The sequence below is a fragment of the Megalopta genalis genome, chromosome 1 (genome assembly GCF_051020955.1).
Source record: "Megalopta genalis isolate 19385.01 chromosome 1, iyMegGena1_principal, whole genome shotgun sequence".
Classification (NCBI taxonomy): Eukaryota; Metazoa; Arthropoda; class Insecta; order Hymenoptera; family Halictidae; genus Megalopta; species Megalopta genalis.
In genome coordinates this window covers 14981513-14998817 of record NC_135013.1, presented here as the reverse complement: position 1 = coordinate 14998817, position 17305 = coordinate 14981513, and the positions used below count along the sequence as shown (strand labels likewise).

General features: G+C 42.6%; 2 protein-coding genes across 7 annotated transcripts in view; both read right to left on the bottom strand.

The window, feature by feature from the left end:
* Positions 1–109: 109 nt before the first annotated feature.
* On the bottom strand, positions 110–4333 carry LOC117222150 (uncharacterized). Of its 5 annotated transcripts, none has more exons than XM_033473715.2 (8): positions 3847–4333; positions 3338–3632; positions 1618–3259; positions 1372–1547; positions 1109–1294; positions 782–954; positions 376–437; positions 110–283 (listed from the first exon to the last, which is right to left on the bottom strand). In XM_033473715.2, the coding sequence occupies exons 2-8, from the start codon at positions 3398–3400 to the stop codon at positions 228–230; spliced, it is 2358 nt and encodes a 785-aa protein (XP_033329606.2). In that variant the 5' UTR covers positions 3401–3632; positions 3847–4333; the 3' UTR covers positions 110–227. The 5 variants fall into 5 exon arrangements, with proteins under 5 accessions (XP_033329606.2, XP_033329590.2, XP_033329581.2 ...); XM_033473699.2 differs by having other exon boundaries at positions 376–482; positions 1372–1544; XM_033473690.2 differs by having other exon boundaries at positions 376–482; positions 3847–4332.
* A 2119-nt stretch (positions 4334–6452) lies between these two features.
* LOC117222638 (uncharacterized) overlaps positions 6453–17305 on the bottom strand; it is an 80575-nt gene continuing 69722 nt past the window's right edge. For both annotated transcript variants that reach the window (XM_033474441.2, XM_033474449.2), the window contains exon 4: positions 6453–9273. In XM_033474441.2, coding sequence (XP_033330332.2) covers positions 9080–9273 — 194 coding nt within the window. In that variant the 3' untranslated portion in view covers positions 6453–9079. The remainder of the gene's footprint in view (positions 9274–17305) is intronic.

Here is a 17305-nt window from a genome sequence, read left to right as displayed (position 1 = left end):
TGATACTCAAAATCATACGAGGTCATAATGTAGGTAGTTGTATTCACCTTGACCAAGACGTAAGATTTGAATATATCATGTAATACGCATCTAATGAGAAATAATATACTTTATATGTAACAAAATTTATTAAAAATTCAGGCACAAAGTGAGCTCGTTTACACAATATAATATTTACGCGTGTATGATACAATAAAACGAAAACGATCAAAGGCACTATTGTAATTTTACCGCCATGGTTTTCTTACGGTACCCGCACTAGTGCTCCTTTTAATGTTATGATCTGAAATTTAAAACAAGTTATACATTAAAGACATATAAGTAGGAAAGGTAAATAATGATGTACGATTATAAATCTTATAAAGGTATACCTACATAAAATGTTTGGGGAAAGAATTTTTTCCTTGTCATCTGATGTCCAAGTTTGGCATCTAGATCTAGATAAACATGAACGAGTAAAAGATGGTTGATGATCTTCCATCCTAATGAACAAGAAAAAAATAAAAAATAAACCACAGTTTTATGCGTGAACAGTACTTATATAATTTAATCGAAAGCAATGCATGCGCAGACCCGCATTACTTAGTTCTCTCCTTTTAAAAATTTCGTGATACATATTGACTCACCACTACAAAAACATTATAACAACGAATTTACTTTGCAACTGGTAGCAGCAAGTAACAAAATAATTTATTTTCTCTAAATGGTATACTACATGTAAAGTGTTCATTGAATCTTTTGTAAAAGATAAAGTGTTACATAATACTATGTAGTGTCATACTCCTTCAGTTTTTTCCTCGCTAAGGTCCGTTGAGTCGCGAATGAGTACGATCTGGCTGATGTTGGACGCTCTGCACGAGATTGCTTGATTTCACGATCTTGCGCTATTACCTGCATTCTTTTCTCAGGTTTTTGGGTAAATAACTCCACTATATTCATAGAAGCTGCGTCACACTTTTACAAATAGAAAGATCATGATAAATGTTGAAAATATTTTTTACTAAGGATAAATTTGTTTAATTAGAAATTGTTTGCTTTCGTGAAAGCAAATTCGCGTTACTGTATGTGTAATAGCTTATTATATAATCAACACATTGTGAAATATTACCTGTAATTGTAGACGGTATAGGAAATTGGATTCCGATCGATTGAGGGGTGCATCGACATGCAGCTTGAGCATGCAATGTAAAGCTTCTTTATATGTATTTTTCAAAGCGATCACTCGTTCCGTTCGCATTATTCTACGTACTAAGTAGCCACGTGTATACGCATTGATCACATTTACAGCTTCAATCTGCAACATTGAAAGCTTTGTAAAACTTCTGCAGGCATTTAGAATGAAAATATTAATTAAAAATCATGATTTCTCACATGTTTAGACCCATATACTCTCCTATCGAGAATCGGTACGTGAACAGTTTTACTATCTAAAGGAAACAACTGTCTGCTAACGTTTAAACGTTTAGACCCACCACCATCTTTTATCAATATTTTCTCATAACTTCTATCTTTATCTGGCTGTATCTTAACTTCCTCTTTTCCCACTGCTATCACAAAATTACAGTATTTAGCATAATGATTGCACCCCTATTGTTTCAATAGACAGCAAGTACTTACTAAAACAAGATTCCATAGCAGGAAGACTGATTTCGGAGTAAGTATTGTCTAGTGGACATGGCATTAGCTTTTCATTATCGTTATGAAAATGGTCTACTTTTCTTTCGTCTTGCGAGTTATTTTTCATATTATTAGTAATTTCCGTATTAGAATCGATGTCTTCGGAGAGCTTTTCACTATCGGGGGTGTCTTGATTGAACGAAGTAGACAAAATATTCTCAGAAGGCAGTGAAACTGAAATTTCTGGAAAGGATTTTCTAATCTCGGTTAGCAAAAGTAGCTGTTGCTTCTTAAACTCTTCCTGAAGTAGAGTTTGTTCTCTTTGTTGTCGAGTAACTAGCTCCGCCATTTGATTTTTATGCATTTCTTGTACTTTTTTGTAGACAGTGAGTAGTTTATCCGAAGTAATAGTAAATTTTAACTTAGATGTAAGATCTTCTGTGTCTATGTTTCTTGGCATTACCTCCGCACAACTATCGCCGATAGGAACTTTATCATGCTCGTGCACCAAATTATTAGAAAATGGTACACTGCTATCGTTACTAGCTGCACGCTCCGGAACGCTACCACGTTTGTGCGCTAATTGAGAAGTAGAAAAATGATTACGCTTTTTTGAACTCTGAAAATCCTGTCTTCTTTCATTACTATTACGCAGAGCATATTTTCTATCACGATTATTTTCCATATTGCTCTTCTCTATGCATTCATTAGCTAACATCGTTTGAATGCAATCAACAGATCGTGTAGCTGGGAATGCTGCAAATGAGGATGTAGGTATTGTTAGCGAGGAAACTGATTTGTGTATCCATTGACCGACCTTAGAACCGCTGTTCCTCTTTTTATTTGAGGATAGTTCTAACGATTCTGTAGGAACACTGGGATTAACATTTTTACTTCTGGATTCGTATTCCCATTCCATCTTAGCACGCGAGATATTCCATTCTCTGCGATGGCCTTTATTCGAACACGGCGTTGGAATATATTCTGTACAAGGTGTAGCAGCAGAATTATGTTCCATTTGCATATGTGCAAGCAGTATCGGGCTCGGAGTATCCAGCACGTACGAACCCTGACGAATTAATTTAGGAGTGTCACCTGCATCATTCAAATCATCTTTCTTATATACTTCATCCCTTCTGCTGCCAGGATTGTTCAATATCATTGGAATAATGTTCAAAGTAGTAGGCACTTGTGGTTTACAAACATCGGACATTGTTTCAATGGTAGTGGATTTTGTAGAACTTATTTTCTTTGCGTGCTGATCTACATCAGCTTTTGGAGGAAGCACCTCGGACTTTAAGCAAGCATTGGAAGCTAATTTAACCTGATATTCAGAATGACAATATGTGTTTGTGTCTCCATTCCATTGTGAATTCCGTTTTAAGCCTTCCGTAGAATTTTCAAATATTTCTGTTGAAAAACCGTTAGTAATTGTTTCATTTTTATTTCGATATTTATTATAATCCGAAAGGAATAAATCTTCTTTTGTATTATTTAGTGTGTTCCGAAAATTCCTTTTAATTACATCGGTATCAATGTCTTTATTTTTTTTACGAGTAACACGCATAGCTTCTAATCTTTTCTCTACACATATTGCAATTTGTTTGTAATTAAACATTTCTTCTTTGACATCCTTAGTCATCTACAATTTAAAAGGACTTGTTAGAAAAATCATGCTTAAATAAACACAATTGCTACATATTATAATCAAAATGCGTACCAACGGCGGTAAAATAGGAACTCCATTAATTTTAATACATGAAATGTACGAATTACCTTCCATATTTGATTATTACTTTCTTAATGAATTGGTAAAAATAATGTCAAGCATGTAACAAAATAAAATTAATTCAACGATATAGGCTTATTCGTCCTAATAACAGCCCCTGTCTAAGGCGGATAGAAAATCAAATACTTTTTGATACACCAATCAGAAAAAAATACATTTACAAACATACCGTTTGTTTTTGCCAAGACATAAACAAGACTACTTAAAAATAGTTTTAAGTAGTAACCTGAAAAGAATGAATTACAGTATTATAGAGAACAGTAATATCTTTTATATGTAAGTTAGATATAAAATAGAATACATCTGTCAAACATTTCGAAAGATTTCAAAAAGCGATAACAGATAAACCATGACATAAATATTTTTTTCGGATTTTTGAAATTCCTAAGATTTAACATACTCTGTCTACTTTTCCTACCGTAATAAAAATCACTACTTACTTGCATTGTGTGTTTCATGATTATATTATATTAATTTAAACATTAAAAATCCATGACAGTCTTTTCTGTTGCATTTATCAAAAGATAAAAAAGTTGTGCGCGTTGTTAACTTAATGAAGGGTACTGAACCGAAGTCACTGTATCGCCATAGATTGATATCCATGAATAAAAATTACCACGCTACTTTGAACATCAATTTATACGAAAGATTCAAATACTACCCCGATAACTGTGAAGCTTGAATGCAAGCAAGTAAATACACATGTACAAACGATATTTGGTGTTTGAATTGTTACGAGTGGCGAATTAACAGGTGGGGATATTGGAACAATTTGTTTCTGTTAGATTGGTAACCTGTTTATAATTATATACGCGCGTCGCGTATTTGTTGTGTTGTGTGACCACGCGAACATAGGTATGATTTATGATGGCGCTACCGTATTATAATCTCCAACAAATGGCGATAAGAGGGAAATTCAAATGTAAAATGTAACGTTATGGTTATAACTGTAAATTTTATAGCTTATGCGGCATAAGCTATGACCATAATGTTACATTTTACCTTCACCATTTCCCTCGTATTGCTATTTGTCGGAGATTATAACGTGGTCACGCAATACAGTGTTATGTGCAGGCTATGTTTCCATATTGTAATAGAGCGGAACATTTTGTATACAACTTCATACTGTAATTACAAATATGTAAAATAAAGTAAAATTATTAACAATTCACACTAAATGGTGTATATTCATTCTTCCAACGCAAATAATACAGAGGAGAATTTTCTGCATTTAGATGTATCCTGCAAAAAAGTTTATTATCAAAAATAAAGGCAACACCATGGAGAACACATTCTTTTTGTCGTTTCTGAAGTGGTTGGTTCGTGTTCTGAAGCAGGGATAAGAACTAATTATGGAAAATTCAACACGAACCAATTGGCGTTTATGCGATAGTAGCACTTTCTGTGGCGAAATAAAGAAGCTTTGTTCAGGATCCATACAGCGCCAATTAGTTAATGATAAAACATTCAAACTACTAGTCTGCTAGCCAAATGATACCGATAGGATAAATTACACCAGCGATAGTGGCACCACTTGTGGCTGAATCTCAAAACTTCGCTCAAGCGTTCTTAAAAAGGTAGAGATCTATAGTTCATACAGCGTCAACTGATCTAGTGGTAAAACGCTCAAACTATTCGCCGAAAGTACCAACAGTCTAATTGCATCTATATACACAATGTAGGGTCTCAGAAAAAACATTAATTATGATAAAAATAGACCATAAAAAACTAAACCAAGACTATGGAATTGTTCAGGAGAATCTACTGCATCGATATCATGTGAAAAATAGTGATGACAATGCCATAATACATAATTAATTAACATAATAGTTAATTATAAACTTTAAGAAGCAAATATTTATCTTTTGCAGCTTCTTAAACTTCTTTTTTTTAATATGATATCGATGCATTAGATAGATCCTAAACGATTCTATGTCCTTGATTTATTGTCTTGTGCCTTAGATTTGTTTCGATCACTATGCATTGTGCATGTAGCAGAGATTTAGTTCGGGCATCTGCCACTATGTGGTGATAATGTTTCTATTCCCGCGTTAGGGTATATAACTGTCCAGATTTATCACATCCTGGGTAACCAGGTACCGTACAAACCAGTACAAACCATCCCAATCTAAAGGACTACTCGTTAATGAAAATCAAAGTTGTTATTGACAACTCGTGCGTTTATGGAAATGGTGTTGAGAATTTAAAGCATATATTATGATAAGATTCAAAATTCGGCAAAGCGCTAAAAGATACGGACTTCTCTAATTACACGGAAATTAAAACCATTTGTTCAAGGAGTTAATGTTTCGGCGATAAAAGCGGTATCTAGATTTCTCAAAGAAAATAGTTCGAAAAACTTTAATGTTTTATAGATATACATATACACTTATAGTTTGTTAAGATATATAGTAAGTAAGTTAATTATAGTTTTTATATACCAAATCTTAAGAAATTAAGATACACTGCAATACTAAGCAATACACTGACAGTATTGTAATTACAATTGTAGTGGTAATATTAGAATAACAATAGACAAATTTAGACCCCAACTACTGTGATCACAGATACTTAAGGACAAGCAATGTACACAACTTTTTCTGGTGTTAAATTAGCCTGTACCGTTATTTAGTTTTTATATTGTCTGTAATTCTTTACTTGTACTACTAACGTTTGTATTTTCAAATTTTACGTCAGCGCTTATAAACTAACACGAGTCTGAAGACATAATAAACAAAAAGAACGAGCTATTTTTTGAAAGAAAAAACATAATTAACAATAATTATGATAATATGAATCCGATGCACAGAATCACTAGGGTAATTTCGAGACCAGGAACATTAATTTTTTAATCCACTCTGGTTTTCGAGCTGTTTAATTTTCGTGTTTTGTTTGTAAAGTGTGGTGACCGAGTCGAATTGACTTTCTGGAAGAAAGGATAAGCTGTTACTCGTCCCATATCATCTCGTATGATATCGATAGCTACAAGACAGCGTGGAAATTAAGTATTCAAGGCTTTGCAGGGAATGCATCGTGCACACGTATATACTCGCATATATCGTCATATATTTAAATTACACAACACACAAGTTACAGGCGATTTATGAACATTATGAACAAAAGTGTAGGAAGTCGTGTAGGAAGAATGCGTGAAGAATTTCGTCGCAACTCCACTCAATTTTCTATTTTCCGTAAATGAGGTATATCTGTGTTAAGATTAATATCGGCATAGTAAGTGCACTAGCCAGATTCGATCGCGCGTCGAGGAAGGGTGCTCTGAGAACGAAGGGACGCGGAGAACACGTTTAACCTTCCGTTCGAGACCTAGACCGAAAATACGAATGTGGTTTCCAAAACGAGAATATAAGTCGGGTCGGATGAAATATGTACGTCTGTTCCAAGCAATCCCGGGCGGCTCTGAACGAAAGGATAAAACGTATCCTGTGAGTTCGCGCGACCTTCTCCGTGGATCGCGTACAACTACAGGACCGATAAATAATCTTCTACTTCTTCTCTAAGGTTACAAAATATTTCTAACGCTCCGTCGATTAAGTCGCGCGGCGTGTAGAACGCGTGACGGTGTAACGCGTGCAATTTTTGGCCTGTTGCGCTCGAGATGAATCAACCATCGAGCTTCGTACTCGCGACGCATCGTCAGTCGTTCGAATCTCTTCGAAATACAAGAACATAAGAGGGGGAAAGAAAAAAAAAGCGATCGTAGATAAATAGGTTTGGGCGTAAGATGGAAGAGAGAGAGAGAGAGAGAGTGCGCGGGTGAAGTGAAAAAGAGACTGGGAGAGAGAAAAGGAAGAAAAAGAGAAGGAGGGAGAGAGAGAGAGCGAACGATGGAGAGAGGGATAGAGGGAAAGAGAAGAGAGTGTTTGCTCGTCGAGTCAAGACGAAAAGTCGTTTCGCCGTTTTTTTTTTATCTCTTATATCGCTACGTATTCGTATTGGACGCACTACATTTTAGAAGATTCATCTAGGATAATAGATCAAATTTCGAGTCGACGAACATTACGAACGCGAGCTCAAATACTAAAATCGCATATTGTACAAGTAATATTACACTAGCTACATAGTCACTGGATATGTATCGATTTTTTTTTTACACGTAGAGACACACGCACACACATACATTATGCACGCAAGTGCATAAATTTCTCGTTTACCGATGATATTACGCGTACTTACGTACAAAACATGCATACGCTTATACGTATGAAGGTATATACATAAATTTACGCAGCTATACGAATTTGTACATAAGGCATCACGATATTTTCTTTGTTTGATTCTTTTCCTTTTTTTTTCCTATAAATCGGGCATAGGAGAGAGACGAATACACGGTGGACCACGAGCGATAAACCGTTCACGGCGGAAAGCGATCTTCGTGGATACGAAGTCAGCCAAAATTTTATAAAAAAAAGAGAGACTAAAATATAGAGAAAACAGAGAGAAAGAGAGAAAGACAGAGAGCGGAAGAGAGAGAGAGAGAGAGAGAGAGAGAGAGAGAGAGAGAGAGAAAAGATCAGGTAGCCTGCGAAAAGGTGACCGAGCGCAGCTGTGCGAAAGAACGCGACCCGATCGTTAAGCAACAGCCGCATCCAGAAGAGTCGCGCGCAGTAGTCGGAAACGAATGCCGAAAACTTTCGATCGTCGGACGCAGACCGCATAAAAAGTGTTGACGCTTTTACTCGCGCGCCGCTCTCAAAAATACCTTTTCGACCTCGACTCGCTTTTACTCGACTCATTCGTTTCGTTCGACAGGGAGAGAGATGCCGACGTCGAGCCGCGAGCCGCGCGATTCCGACGAGCGACGTTTACGATCGGCGACTGGAGACGATACGAAAGCAGTCGCGAAAACGTCAAGCATGTTGCAAAAGAGTGCCGGGCCGCGCTTGGGAGCTGAGGACATCGAAACAAGCGTTGCGACATCGATCGGATGCCGATTCTGAAAATTTCCTTTACGACTTTTCTTATCTTCGGGGGCTCCGTCCGAGCCGTCCCGAACCCGTTCATTCGTATCTCGTAGTTTCTCTAAGATCGCGTACACCGTTGTACATACTCGCCTGGTCCATACTCGACGGTGAACATCGTACAGGCACAAAGTGTGCACTCCGCGTTCAGCTCGTTGGCTCGAAGATCTCCTCCAGATTTTGCACCGTTCGGAACAGCCGAGCTCGCACGAGATCCCGAAACGTGTCGCCGTGCGACGAGTAAATCCGACAGACGAGAACGCGGAGCCGATACGGTCGCGACGTTCGCGTTTAGTGGTCCAGCCACTAGGATCGTTGTTCGCATCGTCGCACGGACAAACCGATTTCCCGCAACCCGCTGTAACATCGCGAACAGTTTATACCGTAAGATCGATGGATGGCGCGTCGAACGAATACTAATAGTTGCGAACAACGAGTCGAGACTATTCTTCGCGTCGTTCGTGTAACAACGAGCGAATTCCGCGCGGTATCGATTCTCGCAAAAGGCCGAGTCGAATCGCCGGATCGAAACCTATCCGAGTGACGAACGCGCGCCGTGCCTAGCGGTTGGCTAGGCGAAGAGGCGGTTGTGTCCACGGTCTCCTCGGTCCTCGGTCTCCTCCGAGCCGAAACGGTATGGAAAATCCTTGGCGCGAGGGCTCGTCGCCGGAGTGTCCGACGAGCGGCTGGCCGGTCACTTGGCGTGCTGCTTCGGAAGATGTCGCTTCATATGGAGGGCGAGGTGGTCGCTCCTAGCGAACGATCGTTCGCACACCGCGCACTTGAAAGGCTTCGCGCCGGTGTGCTTTCGATAGTGACGAGTCAATTCGTCGCTTCTGGCGAACCGCCATTCGCATTCCGGCCACTGGCACTGGTACGGTTTCTCGCCTGGAATCAAAACGGGAACAACCTATAGGCGGAATTTTCGTTGCTTTCACTAGAGGCGTAGGTAGGCTCAGCGTCACGAGCGGTGCCCGCGACCGGACCGATGTCGCGCGCCGCATAACCTACCGATCCGCTCTGCCATCCGCGGCGACCTGCCTAGGCCGTGAAATCGACGTTCTTCACGAAATTAATCGATGTCGGCGGCGCATAACAACGCGTCGCTCGACTCTCGGTCGTGGAGCTGGTTCGGGATTTCGCGAGAAGGAAAGTCGACTGGATATTAGCAACTTTTTCCTTTACAAAAATTTTCTCCGAGGCACCGTTAACGAGTTATTAACGAAGAACAGTGGCCAATGAGAAGCGAGCTCAACTGGCGCGAGCTGGCCGAGCCAACGGCGCCAGCGGTCGAGGCGACCGAGTCAATGAGCGGAACTGGGCTTCGTGCGCTGGTTGGCTGGGCCGCCTCGCGTCAGCCATACTCGATTCTTATTGGTCACTGTTTTTCGTTGATAACTCGTTAACGGTGCCTCGGAGAACATTTTTGTAAAGGAAGAAGCTGCTTCAAATGATCCGAGGAACCCGCCATTTCCGGATTGCGAGACATTTTTGGGACACCCTGTATGGCTCCCGATCCGTCTAGTTGTTTCGCCGATGCGAAGTCCGAGTCGGGAGGTAAGTAGCAGGAGCCAGGAGCAGGAGCAGGAGCGGTATCGGTGCTGCGAGAACGCGATCGCGAACGCAAACGGATTGCGCTGGAATACAGGTGAGCGTGTTGCGGCATGCGGGTACAGTTAAAGGTCAGCGCGGCATCTCTCGTAGCCTTAGGTTCTCGGTACACCTATCGGTCGAGCAAAGAGCAGCGCTTTGTTCTTTGATGGGTCCCTTTTCTCGGTCCAATCGCCGATTAATCGTACCACCGGTACACCTTCGCGCTTCCAACATCCCGAGTTCCATTCTATCGATAGTTCTGTTCTCGCGTGAAACCGGCGATGCCAGAATCTGCGAAATCGTAGGGCAGGTACGTTTGAATGGAGAGAGAGAGGGAGAGAGCGCGAAAGGGTACGAAGGAGGCACGGGTCGCGTCGGAGCACGGATAAATGAACGGAAATTCTCTCGGGGCGGTAGAAAGGTGTGCGTATGCATCGGGAAGCTGTAAGGGAAGAGGAGACTCGATAGCTGAGAAATACACCCACGCGTGCCGCTGACTCGTTGTTCTCCTCTACGAAACGGCTCTCCTCCTTCCTTTTTCTCTTTTCCCTTCGTTCTCCCGTTCCCTCGTTCGCCCGGTCCTCTCTCTCTCTCTCTCTCTCTCTCTCTCTCTCTCTCTCTCTCTCTCTTTCTTGGCATGGAGACGACCCTAACCGGTCTTAGTCGAACGCGCGACTCCCATACAATCGGTATTACCGCCATGAGCGGTATCCATTCACGGTATTGCTCGTTCATAAGAATTCCGCGGGGATTTCTCCGAGACGGTAAGGAAAGGGATCTTTCGAGTCTGTCGCTTTCCGCGACAGATTTTCTCTTCCTTCTACGAACTTCTTTCGCGCGGCTATTCGAAAAGATCGAGCGGAACGATGAGAACGATTACACCGCTGTAAGTAACGCGCGTAAACCGCGATCGCGTTCAAAAATAGAAAAGCGACGTCTCTCTCTGATCGCGCCGCGCGCCGTCATCTAATTGGCGTGTATTAAGTCATTCGATCGGCGATTCCTGGATCGCGGCTAGCACGGAATCCAGTTGTTTGCGTCTTGCACGGGCCGCGGACTCGGAACATGCGTCGGCCGCGCGACGACGTTCTTTTCCTCTTTTTGCGGCCGAGTTTTTTCCGACGGTAATCGACGGGACGAGTTATCCGACGCTCTTAAGCCGAAGATTTCGCGCGATCTTTTCCGATCGCGCACGCGACCGATCGTCGCCGCTCCGTGCGATCGGTTAACCCATCGACTGCCACGCAAGTTTAGCGCGTCTTGCCCTGGGTGCCACGGTTTTATTTTAAAGAAAACATATTTTAAAGTTTTACAAAATATAATAATATTAAGTTACTGATACAATATTCCAATGGCATTTGCAGTATTTTTTTTTATTGATAATCAGTATGTTCTCTACGCTGTATACACTTTTCATTCATCCTTTCTAATAGTTCCTAACTCGAATAGCCATTATTCGTAGCCAATCTAAATTTGCAGCACCCACTACGAGATATCTCGTAGCTGGCAATTTTGGTGCAGACGCTTACTACGAGATACAGTAATGTCTCCCTAATTGACGCTCAGATTGTCTACAAAAATGGACAATTTAGATAGAGAAGATACGATTATTCGAGCATTTTGGCTCGTTTTTATATTTATTGGCAATTGGTAACTATGAAAACGAGCTACGGGGCTCGAACAATCGTATCATCTCTTCCCAAATTGTCCATTTTTGTGGACGATCTGAGCGCCAGTAAGGGAGACATTACTGTAATATCGAACAGCCGAATAAATAACGTTAAATAGCAGTTAACCCATCGACTGCCACGCAAGTTTAGCGCGTCTTGCCCTGGGTGCCACGGTTTTATTTGAAAGAAAACATATTTTAAAGTTTTACAAAATATAATAATATTAAGTTACTGATACAATATTCCAATGGCATTTGCAGTATTTTTTTTTTTGATAATCAGTATGTTCTCTACGCTGTATACATTTTTCATTCATCCTTTCTAATAGTTCCTAACTCGAATAGCCATTATTCGTAGCCAATCTAAACTCGCAGCACCCACTACGAGATATCTCGTAGCTGGCAGTTTTGGTACAGACGCTTACTACGAGATATCTCGTAGTTGGCAGTCAATAGGTTAACGTTGCCGTAGTTTAAAGCGGCGCGCACGCAGCGAGCCTAAGCACCGTGCACTATGCAAATAGGGGAAAAAAACCGGACCGTCGATTCTGTAAATTTCCAGCCAGAAACGCGTTCGTTTCGTGACGGACGATCGAGAAGGCGAGAAACGGGAAACCGTGTTCGAATGCCGTCGCGCGTTCACGGCTGTACGGTTCGGTTCCCGATTAAATCGGCGGAGCCTCGCGTCTCGCCCGCTCGGGACGAGTTTTTACGAGGTTGATAACGTTCCAGGTGGCGTATCGCTGAATCGTGTGCGCTCCTTGGCTCGACAACACGCCTACGAGCCGCAACGCGTCCCCGTTAATTTCGGATCACTTTCACCGCGGTCTCGGTGTGTGGCGTGTGGTGTGTGGTGTGTGCTGTGTGGCGTGCGACGTGTGGCGTGCGCGATGCGGCGTGCGCGATGCGGCGCGTTTCGAGCAGCCGGTACAGGACCGGTATCGGGGGCCCGCGCCATCGCCAATAGCATCGCGACTCGATATTCGAACGCGCGGAGACGTCTTTGCCCTGTTTCACGCCCTCGGTCGCCGTTACCCCCCGAGTCGGTTGCTGCGGCCGGCGCGGCCGGCTTCGTTCGGATTTTGCCTATCGCGGCGACCTCTTCTCGGCGCTGTTATCGGCCGCTCGAGCGTCCAGTCGGCACTCGAGCCCACTTATTACTTAACGACCATAGAGTTATGTGTAACGGTAGACGCGCGCCGTTAACATTTTCCGCGAACCGAGCCGCGGGAACGATATCGAAACGGGCAGACACGATTAATCGATCGTAGAAAATTGATTTTTCTATTTGCAGGTTACGTCGAGAGTGTTCCGGGCGGTACGATGTTATCCCTAGGCGGGTACGCTAGAAATCTGGCCAACTTGGAAGCGTGGACGAAGCAGGAATGCTGCTCGTCTAGCGCGTGCTCGTGCAAGCACATCGCGAGACTTCTCCGCTCGTTTGCACGGCAATCGACCGGCCGCCACGGTGGTATTAAAGCTCGGAAAATCATGGTCGAAATAAGAAATAGCGATGGATTTATTAGAAAATTTGTATGCAAGGGTTTTCATGGTCGCTGATTACGAATCTGAATTAAAAAATTCCAAAAACAGAATGGCGGATGGGTTATTGAAAAAATGATATGATTTTAACAAAAATTGATGAACTTTTATATATCTTCGAAAATCCTGATTACGAATCTGAATTTAAAAATTCCAAAAACAGAATGGCGGATCAAATATGGCGGATGGGTTGTTGAAAAATTGAGAAATCAGGAAGGTTCCGTGTCTATGCGGCAAAGGTCGATCGGCTACGAAGCCGAAGGTCCTGTATACAGTACCCTTGTTTTTTCCCCATGATTCTACAGTAATGTTTTCGACAATAAAATTTTCGGAACGACTTCAACGATTCAGATTGCTGACACCTCAAGGCAGAAAATAATTTTTTCATGGCTCGTGTCACATCATCGTTCGTGTCGACCACAAATCCTTCTCGCTGCAATATTTTTCGTTTAAAATATTCTATTAATGAATTATTGTCACTATTTAAGTTTTCTTTAACAATAAGGAACACTTCTTTCCTAGTTAGACAGTATCGACTGTCGCGAGATCCTGAAAATGATAAACCAAAAATTGAAACATTTTTCTCGATCTAACAACAAAATAATTTTCAAAATAATCTTCGACATTGCCTGATAAAGTGTTTTTTCTAACATCTCGAAACAATGTAAGCAATTTGGCACGATTTTTAGGAAGTTATTCTGTCTTAGATACTCCCGCGAGACGGTTTCCCGTACGTTGACTCGCAAAAATGGTTGCAACTGAAAAAAGTGCAACGCGATGCAGCCAATTTTTTCAGTGCAGCTGGACGAAACTATAATTATGGCTCCGGTAAGTTTGAAAGCAGGCCCTCATAGGCCGCAAAAATTTCGACTATAACTTTACAGTAAATGCATTCAATTTGCTTTTATAATTTGAATCTACAATCTATCGATTTACCAATGTAATAGTTAACAATTCGTGAGACGTTAGCGGTACAAAATGTTGTACTTAGCACCAGGAACAATATCCATTTTACACAATTGAAAAAAGCACTTCCACAAAAACATACACGCTTTAAACTATTTAAACTATTTATTAATATATTTAAACTATTCACCTCGTACTATCGCTCACGCTCGCGAGTAATGAGTACCAAAAAAAAAAAACTCGAAATTCGAAGTGTAATTGCCATTCAGGTATAGAAGTATGGGTCATTTCGTTTTTCCCACCACACGGACGCATCGTTCAACTAACCAATCCGTAAGTCAAAAACTCCCCAACGACAACTTCGATTTTATTTTTGGATTTTGACCATGATTTCAGGCTTCTATACCACTGTGGGCCGTGCCGTGAGCCGCGCGCGCTCGTATCTATGGGTGGAAACGCGCGGCGTTTCATCTCGTCGCGTTGCGTGCTCCTTCGTTGCACTCGAGATGCGAAAAAGATGGTGACCTCCCGCGAATGCACGCCTCGCCGCTCGGCTCTCGGCTCTCGGCACGCGTCCGTGCACGCCGGTGCATCGTGGATCGCGATCCTAGCACAATTGGTTCTTCGCTCACGAATCGGTTCTCCGTCATCGGAAGGTTCGGAACCGCGAAAGGGACCCCGAAGGAGGATAAAAGCAGTCGCCGAATACACCGATGAAATGCGTGGAAGTTGTCTCGCCCTGGTCTCGCGGCGCACAGCCGCGAGCATTGTTTAAAATCTCGGACGATAGGCACACGTTACGGTACCCGCATAGGCGCCAAATTACGTACGCGAAATTGAAATTGAAATACGAACCCTTTCCCGACGTCGTAGAATCCCGACATCGGGACCGCGGGGGACGCGAGGGAATATTCCTTTTTCCACGGATTTCATGGTTATCCGGGCGACCGATCATCGGAGCGACGATGCGCATTTTTTTTCTGGTAATTTACGGGTTAATCCCGATAACGTTCGCGTTCGAACACGCGAAAAACGAACGAGCCGACTCCAAGGTTGTCTCGCGCGAAACTCTGTCGACCGAGCCTGTCGACGGGCACGAAATTTTCCTATTAACAAGCACGCAACGTGTACACGTTACACACGGTATAACGCGCGTCGTTGTATTAGCAGAATACTAAACGCGCGGCGATGCCTTCGCGTCGATCGTGGGCCCGATCGAGGACCGATCGAGCACCGATCCACGTCCGCTCACGAACCATTCTCGAACAGTCCTCGAATATAGACGTTTCGGCTTGGACGCGGTATAATTTATAAGCGATCGGCCGATATTTTTTTTCTGCTCGGGGACCAAAGGGTCGCCGGGTCGGATCGGGTCAAGGGAGGAACGCGTGTGCGTCGCGAGAGAGAACGAATGGCATAGGGTAAAACGACGATCGCGGGAGAGAGTGAGAGAGAGAGAGAGAGAGAGAGAGAGAGAGAGAGAGAGGAAGAGAGAAAGAGAACTGAGCGACGCACGGTACGGGTTCGGGCTTGGACGTGGGCGCGGGCGGTTACCTTCGACGGTCAGCCTCGGTCCGCTTCGGTTCGCATCGGTTAGGTTCATTCAAGACGAGCGCCACGCGCCTGTGGACCGCTACACTCGACTACGCCACTGTGCCTTTACTACTCTTTTCCTCCTTCGCCTCTTTCCTCTTTCGTCTTGCCATTCACCGCTGGCACCCCGCGTCGCGGCGATTCGAAATACAGTAATTTCGCCGTAATTCGCGCTCAGATGGCGCACGAAAATGGACAATTTCGGAAGAGAAGTGATACGATTATTCGAGCCTCGGGGCTCATTCTTGTAGTTACCGATCGTCAACAGCTATAAAATCGAGCCGCGAGGTAATGTCAAGGTGTTGCGGTATTATATTATAGTAAATTCTCCCCAATTTTCCTTCAGATTGTAAAGAAAAATGGACTATTTAGGAAAAGGAGATACGATTATTCGAGCCTCGGGGTTCATTTTTGTAGTTACCGATTGTCAACAGCTATAAAATCGAGCCGCGAGGTAATGTCAAGGTGTTGCGGTATTATATTATAGTAAATTCTCCCCAATTTTCCTTCAGATTGTAAAGAAAAATGGACTATATTTAGGAAAAGGAGATACGATTATTCGAACCTCGGGGTTCATTTTTGTAGTTACCGATTGCCAACAGCTATAAAATTGAGCCACAAAGTTATGTCAAGATGTTACGGTATTATATTACGGTAAATTCTCCTGAAATTTCCTTCAGATTGTAAAGTAAAATGGACTATTTAGGAAGAGGAGATATGGTTATTCGAGCCACGGGGTTCATTTTTGTAGTTACCGATCGTCAACAGCTATAAAATTGAGCCGCAAAGTTATGTCAAGGTGTTACGGTATTATATTATAGTAAATTCTCCCCAATTTTCCTTCAGATTGTAAAGAAAAATGGACTATATATATAGGAAGAGGAGATACGATTATTCGAACCCTGCGGTTCATTTTTGTAGTTATCGATCGTCAACAGCTATAAAATTGAGCCGCAAGGATATGTCACACACACACAAGGTGTTACGGTATTATATTACAGTAAAGTCTCTATTTACTATATTTAGGACTATTTAGGAAGAGGAGATACGATTATTCGAGCCTTGCGACTCATTTTTGTAGTTACCGATTGTCAACAGCTATAAAATCGAGCCGCAAGGTCATGTGAAGGTATTACGGTATCATTATACAGTAAATTTTCCCCAATTTTCCCTCAGATTGTAAAGAAAAATGGACTATATATGAAAAGGAGGTACGATTATTCGAACCCTGCGCCTCGTTTTCTTAGTTACCGATTGTCAACAGCTATAAAAACGAACCGCAAGGCTCGAATAATCACGTTTCCTCTTCCCAAATCGTCCATTTCTGTGCGGAAACCGTGCGCGAGTTAGGGAGAAATTACTGTACCGCTTTCGCGACAGAACAAATGGACGTACAAAATTCCGACCTTTCCAGCGGAGAAGTCGTACCCGGAATTCCGGCCGCGCCACAGATTTTGCCGAAGTTTCCGGTGGAAGTAAACCGAAGATAGTCGTCGTCGGTTTCTATAGAAGCCGGTCGGCGGTTTAGCGGCGAACGAGGGGCGCGATCACGGGTCACCGCCTCGCGTATCCTCGAGATACCGATTCGAAAGTGGTACATCTCGCACGAGATGCCTC

Excerpts from the sequence above, each read along its gene's own strand:
- LOC117222150 (XM_033473690.2), bottom strand. The coding sequence starts at position 3,400 with ATGGAAGGTAATTCGTACATTTCATGTATTAAAATTAATGGAGTTCCT. Across the intron at positions 955-1,108 it reads TATACCGTCTACAATTACAG|TGTGACGCAGCTTCTATGAA; the intron begins GTAATATTTCAC and ends TATTTGTAAAAG. Across the intron at positions 483-781 it reads GCGAGGAAAAAACTGAAGGA|GATGGAAGATCATCAACCAT; the intron begins GTATGACACTAC and ends CTTGTTCATTAG.